At 42.4% G+C, this 7,323-nt stretch overlaps 1 protein-coding gene across 1 annotated transcript; it reads right to left on the bottom strand.

The window, feature by feature from the left end:
• Nucleotides 1-536: 536 nt before the first annotated feature.
• Nucleotides 537-5,866, bottom strand: ACTB (actin beta). Its single transcript, XM_083153569.1, has 6 exons — nucleotides 5,709-5,866; nucleotides 4,762-4,890; nucleotides 2,282-2,521; nucleotides 1,504-1,942; nucleotides 1,238-1,419; nucleotides 537-1,109 (listed from the first exon to the last, which is right to left on the bottom strand). The coding sequence occupies exons 2-6, from the start codon at nucleotides 4,882-4,884 to the stop codon at nucleotides 966-968; spliced, it is 1,128 nt and encodes a 375-aa protein (XP_083009695.1). The 5' UTR covers nucleotides 4,885-4,890; nucleotides 5,709-5,866; the 3' UTR covers nucleotides 537-965.
• Nucleotides 5,867-7,323: the final 1,457 nt, after the last annotated feature.

Raw genomic sequence — 7,323 nt, 5'->3', positions numbered from 1 at the left:
TGAAAACACCAGGACTAAAACCCTTGGTCAACCTACCCATACCTCCCAACATGACCCTCTCCAGGAGGGACACAATGCTGTTTCTGGACTTCTTTTCATGTATGATTGCCATCACCTGTGTGAACACCTTTCTTACCTGTTTAAAACAGGTGACAGCAATTATTTAGGAGGGAAGTCCAGAAACAGAGTAAAGTGTCCCTCCTGGAGAGGGTCATGTTGGGAGGCATGCCTACCTTTTAAATCAACCTGGGTAATATATTTTTTTTTTTTTTTTTAAGAAACCCAGGTCGCCCTGTGTATAGTGGGCAACTCATGTTGACTGTACCAGACCTAGAATCAAGATCTGACCTGCACTGCAATGTGAAAGTTGTAAAATATTAACATTTTATCACTCAGCTAAATCCTATTCAGGCAATACAATTGCCCATCTAGACAATAGCCCTACACCTGTTTGGTACTTTCTAAATTGCTGTAGAACATTAGCTAATTAACTTAAAAAACTTTTCCCAATTACATTTGAACAGAGCAGACAAACATGAAATTGCAACTTTTTATTAGTTTTAATTGTTCAGTTGACCATCCCTCCCCTATCATGTTACCATCAATGACAATGTAAACTTTTTATGAAAAGTTAGAAATAGCGCCCATTTATGAGCTAAGAGTTACAGAATGCTCAAGGTAGAAGATACAAAAGACATGTTTGGGTAAGTAGCTGCACATACAAGCAATACAACCATTATATTTAATAGCTGAAACTGAGCAGCATTCAGAAGGACATTTCTGGACAAAGCATTACACTGGAAAAAGAAAAAAAAAAAAATTTACAATCAGTCTTCAGATGCACTAGGTTGGAGTTTGCCTGCTCTCCCCATTCCAGTTATTAAAACCTGAGCCAAGCGCCAACAAATAAGGAAAGCCATGCCAATGTGATCTTCCGGCACAATAACAAGTATGCATCAGTTCATTTAGAAGCATTTACGATGGACAATTGAAGGTCCAGACTCATCATACTCCTGCTTGCTGATCCACATCTGTTGGAAGGTAGATAGAGAGGCCAAAATAGAACCTCCGATCCAAACTGAGTATTTACGCTCTGGTGGTGCAATTATCTGCAGAAAGATCAGACATTACAGTTTACTTTAAATGGGTATTCTAGCAAGATGCATCTTAAAGTTTTATAATCATAAAGATCAAAAAATATATAAGGGTTGAGTCAAACTACAATCTTAAGCCATACCTTGATCTTCATTGTGCTTGGTGCCAATGCAGTGATTTCTTTCTGCATTCTGTCAGCGATTCCTGGATACATTGTTGTACCTCCAGAGAGCACAGTATTAGCATATAGATCCTTACGGATATCCACATCACATTTCATTATAGAGTTGTAGGTAGTCTCATGGATTCCACATGATTCCATACCTGCAAGAGTGTAGATTTAGTAAACAAGTTCTCTATAAAGACAAAAAATTCCTACAAGTGAGAGGAAAAGTAATTAACTCTTACCAAGGAAGGAAGGCTGGAAGAGTGCTTCTGGACACCTGAATCTCTCATTACCAATGGTTATTACCTGCCCATCAGGCAATTCATAGCTCTTTTCCAGAGAGGAGGAAGAAGCAGCTGTAGCCATTTCTTGTTCAAAATCTAGAGCCACATAACAAAGCTTCTCTTTGATATCACGCACAATTTCCCTCTCAGCAGTGGTAGTAAAGCTATAGCCTCTTTCAGTCAAGATTTTCATGAGATAGTCAGTAAGGTCACGCCCTGCCAGGTCAAGACGCAAGATAGCATGGGGCAGTGCATAACCTTCATAGATTGGCACAGTGTGAGTGACACCATCACCAGAGTCCATCACAATACCAGTTGTACGTCCAGAGGCATATAAAGACAGTACAGCCTGAATGGCAACGTACATTGCAGGAGTGTTGAAGGTCTCAAACATAATCTAAAAAAATAAATAAAACAAAAATATCATTGTTTAAAGAACATTTAGCAATAGACTGCAAACCATGCATGTGTCACTGCAATGTTAACTGCATTTAAAGTAATTTAGGTTGTATTAAAGCAGAAGAGGCAAGCAGTGAACTTAGGAAGTGTTTTACAAGTGTTATAAGTTTACAGTAGTCACTGCACAACTGTTAGTTATTCAAGCAGAAGAGATAATTAGAACCTGTAGAGAATCCAAGAATTGGGATGAGAGCCCTGTATGAACAGCAAGTTAAATTAATTAATATATGCATAATTGATAAACAAAATAAAAAATATAGTGTGTATGATTAAATACCTGTGTCATTTTCTCACGGTTTGCTTTAGGGTTAAGGGGCGCTTCAGTCAGCAGAACTGGGTGCTCTTCTGGGGCAACCCTCAACTCATTATAGAAGGTGTGATGCCAGATCTTCTCCATGTCATCCCAGTTTGTGACAATGCCATGCTCGATTGGGTACTTTAGGGTAAGGATACCCCTCTTGCTCTGAGCTTCATCACCTACATAGCTGTCTTTCTGGCCCATTCCGACCATAACACCCTTGAAGTGTAAGAAAAGTACTGTCAGTATGGTAAAATAAAGTCCTTAAAGAATTTCAAATTCCAAGCTTATATATTTGTCTAACCTCCCCTAATGTGGTATACACATGGTTCCATTGGGTCTATTTTACTTATATAAAGCAGAATCAAAAAATTCAGCTGGAATTATATTCTGATGCGCAGTATATTTAAAAAAAAAAAAAAAACCAACACACACACTGCAGGCAAGACTATAGTACAGATATTTACAAATTGAATAGAAAAAGAATTGCACCATGTGTAAACTTACACGCAATGGAAACTAAAGCCCCATACAGACTATAGCAGGCCTAGCCAATGTGTGGCTCTCCAGCTCCAATGAAACACCCCAGTTTTGTTAAAAGTGTGGTAAGGCAGACTGAGTTTACAACAGCTGGAGCCACAGGTGGCCAGGAATGCACTAAAGGAGATTTTGAAAATTATCACTCAGAAAGGGGCTTCTGAGTGATATTCACAATATGGTCTAGTGTGCACTTATTAGCAATGTGCACCATTAATGATGATGGACCTGCATGTTAAGACAACTTGGCAATATAGCCATACGACCTGCCTGTTCAGTGGGTTCCAGCGACATTACTCGGGCCCACAGCCGATGTTATTTGTATCTAAGCATTGTGTATGGGGCTTTATATAACCTACAAATAGGGTGCAGTCTATGGGGTATTCAATGCAGCTGGCGAGGGGATTAAATGGCAGGGATTGCCAAAAACAAGAGATACTTGCCATTTGACCCCCATGCCAGATGATCGACCTATTCAGTGCGCTCACAGCTCATACAGGGAGCCCACTGCATTTAGCTGCGAGCCCTGCTGTTTTAGTGGCCGCATAAGCCTTTCCCCCTCGTGCAAAACTAGCAAGGGGGGGGGGGGGGGGGGGGGGGGAAGAGTTGAATACTGACCCTGCGACCGCAAAAAGCATTGAATACATCCCAGTCTCCGGAAGATGTTGTTTGTAGCTTCAGGCATTCTATGTGGCCAATTTACTTGTTGCTCTGATCAAGTGCATATTAGATATAAAGCACCAGTTTAACCCTGTACAGCAGTAAAGCTGCCCATACACGGAGCCGTTCGCCGGCATCAGTTCTGTACTATGCGGTGTGCGCTCCCGCGCATCACATAGTACGGTACAAAAAGTATGTGCTGCACATACTTTTTTTGTACTAGGTACACATCGCATCCGATGTGTGCTGTTTCAGCACAGAACGGATCCGTTAAACGGACCGTGTATGGGGGGCTTAAGACTACTATAGCACTCAGTGTAAAGTCCTGTTTTGACAGCCAACCAGGACATGGTGGCTGCAAGCTAGTCAGCTCCTGCTGCATTCACATTCTAAAGTCAGAACAAACAACTTATTGCCCATAGCAGTGGGATCACCCACCAATGGTTTAAATTGCTGCAAGTTATTAAATTGCTTAATTTATGGCACTAAATAGGTCTTAAGCAGAGTTTGCAAAAACTGTACTAAACACAGCTAATTTAGTGATAGAGCCTTCTACACTTATTACCCCCTAGTCCTGCTCTATGTTAGATTTAAGAATCCTGTTTGACCAATGAAAGCTGCTGTTGGGACGTTAAAAAAGCAAGAACTCCAACTTCCATCTCAGATTATTAAAAGCGTGTTAGGATTACCCAAGGGATAAGTTTATGCAACACCATGGGCGTTACCAGTATCAGCACTGATAAAGTATGACTGAGAAGCAGTCTCATAAAACAGGAATGCTATGCACCACTAGCTAAAGTTTAGAAAAATGTGTTAAACCAACAAATTGTACAAGTACAATACATTTACCCCTAAGGATCATGTAAGGTTGAGGAACCACAAACCCTATATGATTCTTATCTGCTGTTCTGCCACACCCTATTCAGTTACATGCCTCCCAACATGACCCTCTCCAGGAGGGACACATTGCTGTTTCTGAACTTTCCTCTGAATGTATGACTGCTATCACCTGTGCTGAACAGGGTAATTAATAAGAAAGGTGTTTTTCAACACAGGTGATGGCAGTTATTAATTCAGAGGAAAGTCCAGAAACAGAGGGTCATGTTGGAGGTATGTAGTTAGGTGTATATTGAAGTCATGCATCTTTCTTCCAAAAAAAAAAAAAAAAAAAACTGCAAAAATACTCAATATAAAATAGTTAGTTTCTTTATGCAGTATACAGTTTTTGGACGTTTGAAAAAAAGTGAAAACAAAAGCCACACCTGATGTCTGGGGCGACCGACAATGGATGGGAATACAGCACGGGGAGCATCGTCTCCAGCAAAGCCAGCTTTGCACATTCCAGAGCCATTATCTACAACCAGTGCAGCAATATCGTCTTCCATGATGATCTGAAATTTGAATTACATACACGTTAAGAAGATCTATTTCCTGCCATCCATGCGTAGGAGCAGCCTGCAGGGGGCGCGAGGGTTTGCATCACCTCTGTAAAACAAAGGGAAGTCCTTCGACTCTGCAAGAATTACCAAATAAGGCAACAGAGCAGATTAGCAAAGGAGGGGGGGGGGGACCATACATTTACACACACTCAGTGTCAGTCTAATGATAACTGAAATTGTTGTGCATACTCAGACTGGAAAACTTGGTCTTGCACTATTCAATCAAGTGCCTCCCTTACAATCCCAGCCGCCTTTGAAAATCACTAGGACTACAGCATTAGAGCCCGATAAAGCTGATGCAGCCCAGACCACACCCTGCATACTTTAGGTTACCTCTAGCTTAACAATAGAAAACGCCTTGCATTACATTTTCTATACCTCGAGTCACCGCTGTCCCGTACACAGCCTCTGACAGGCGTAGTAACGTTTAAAAATACTGCTACAACCCAGTCGTCTGCAGGTTACATAGAATCTGAGCATTCCAAACCCCAACTCAAAGCATGGGGACGAGAGAGAAACCAGGCAGTACGATAGAAGTCTAGGTAACAAGCACCCTATGTGTGTGTGTCATATATATATATATATATATATATATATATATATATATATATATATATATATATATATATATATATATATATATATATATATATATACACACACACTCTCTCTCGAGACATTAATATAACCCCCCCCCCCCCCCCCCAACACAACCGTTCTAAGCTAAGAGAGGAACACTGCACGCTAACAATATAGCCGTTCTAGCTTACCGTGTGTGTCGGGTAAAGCAGCTGCCGTGCACTTGATAGGAGATATGTGAGCGGTCACTGGACTGGAGAAAAAAAGAGGCTCGGCACCGTACTTATACTGCGCGCTCCCCACCGGCCAGGCCATATAAGGAAAGTTCCATGAATCGGCTCGCTGATTGGTTCTAGTATTGCGGGCGGAGGAGGAATATGTAGCACGAAGAATAATAAAAAAAAAACCCATTTGATTAAAGCACTGAGATCGGATGTGAATAGTCCCCTGAAAAATCTGGTCATTTAATGCAGCTGGCAGCAGGGTGTAGTGTATACCACTATTATTAAATACAGATAGCAAAGGGTGCAATATTTTCTCTAATGTACCCCACCCAACGACAGAAGTGTTCTGCTTTATCTTCTATTATTGCTAACATCAGCTAACATTCACCTGCCCAAAATCATGTGTTTTGTAGCTTTGTGACCATGGTATGCTGTCATCTTAAGCAGTTGTGCATGGACCTTTATAACCGTTTTCAAATCATGTAATGTAGCCCATACACTTATGAGATATTGCATGTAATCATTCGATTTCAATAAATGTAATGATTTTATGCACATTTTAGGAACCATGCGACACAATGCGCAGGCCCGCTGGTCGTATGTCGCGTTGATAAATAGTATGTGCGGCACATAATATCTATTGAATTGCAGGAGGGGTCGCATGTGGTTTTTAACCACATGCGATTGCTCTAATGCAATCCGCGGGTGGGGGCGGAGGGAATGCTTTCAGAGGCATCGGGTTTGGGAGAGGGTCAGAGGGGCCGCTGGTTGCGTACGTCTGAGTAGCGTAGTGCTGTGAAGGAACGCTAGCGGGCAGCAGGGGTCAGCGGTGGCCAGAGGGCCGCCTAGTGGTTTGTTTGTTTTTTAAAGTGAAATTCGGCTGCCGTGCTGACCCCGGCTGCCTGCTAGCGCTCCTTTGTAGCGCTATGCTACTCTAACACCCTCTTGAAGCACCCAATGTGGTGCTGGAAGAGGGCACTTTTTGTACCATAAGATGCAATCGGATGCGATGGACATTGCATCCGATCACGTAGGTGTATGGGCAACATAACACATACCACTTTCACATCGCAATGCCCTACACTAAACCTGGGTCTCCCATTATACACAGGTTTAACTCTACTTAATTCTACTTATAACCCAGGTCGAACTGCTGGGTTTATGCTTTCACACCTCTCCTTGACCCGGGTCGACCAGGCTGCCACCTGGCAATAACCTGGGTTATAAGTGAATAACAACTAAGGGATGCTAAGGGAATAACAACTACAGATGAGCGGGTTCAGTTTTCTAAGAATTTACCTGATCCAAGGCACGCTTGTGGATGGCTCGCTCCTTCGCGCATTTTCCTGATCCAGATGGAGGTTGACCGTCATTATCCTGTTGTCAGATTCTTGCAAGACCTGAACCCTATATAATTCCCAGGATCGTCACCATTTTCATTCTGGCTGTGATTTCTGATAGCATGGACACGTCTGCTGCAGTTAGGGCTAAGTGGAGGGCAGTGGTGTGCAGCTATGGGGGGCCTACTAGGGTGGCCAATCCCGGGATCGGGATTGGCGGGATCCCGGGATTTGGCCCCTAA

The sequence above is a fragment of the Crinia signifera genome, chromosome 7, assembly GCF_055691185.1.
Source record: "Crinia signifera chromosome 7, ASM5569118v1, whole genome shotgun sequence".
Lineage (NCBI taxonomy): Eukaryota > Metazoa > Chordata > Amphibia > Anura > Myobatrachidae > Crinia > Crinia signifera.
This window is presented reverse-complemented; position numbering and strand designations above follow the sequence as displayed.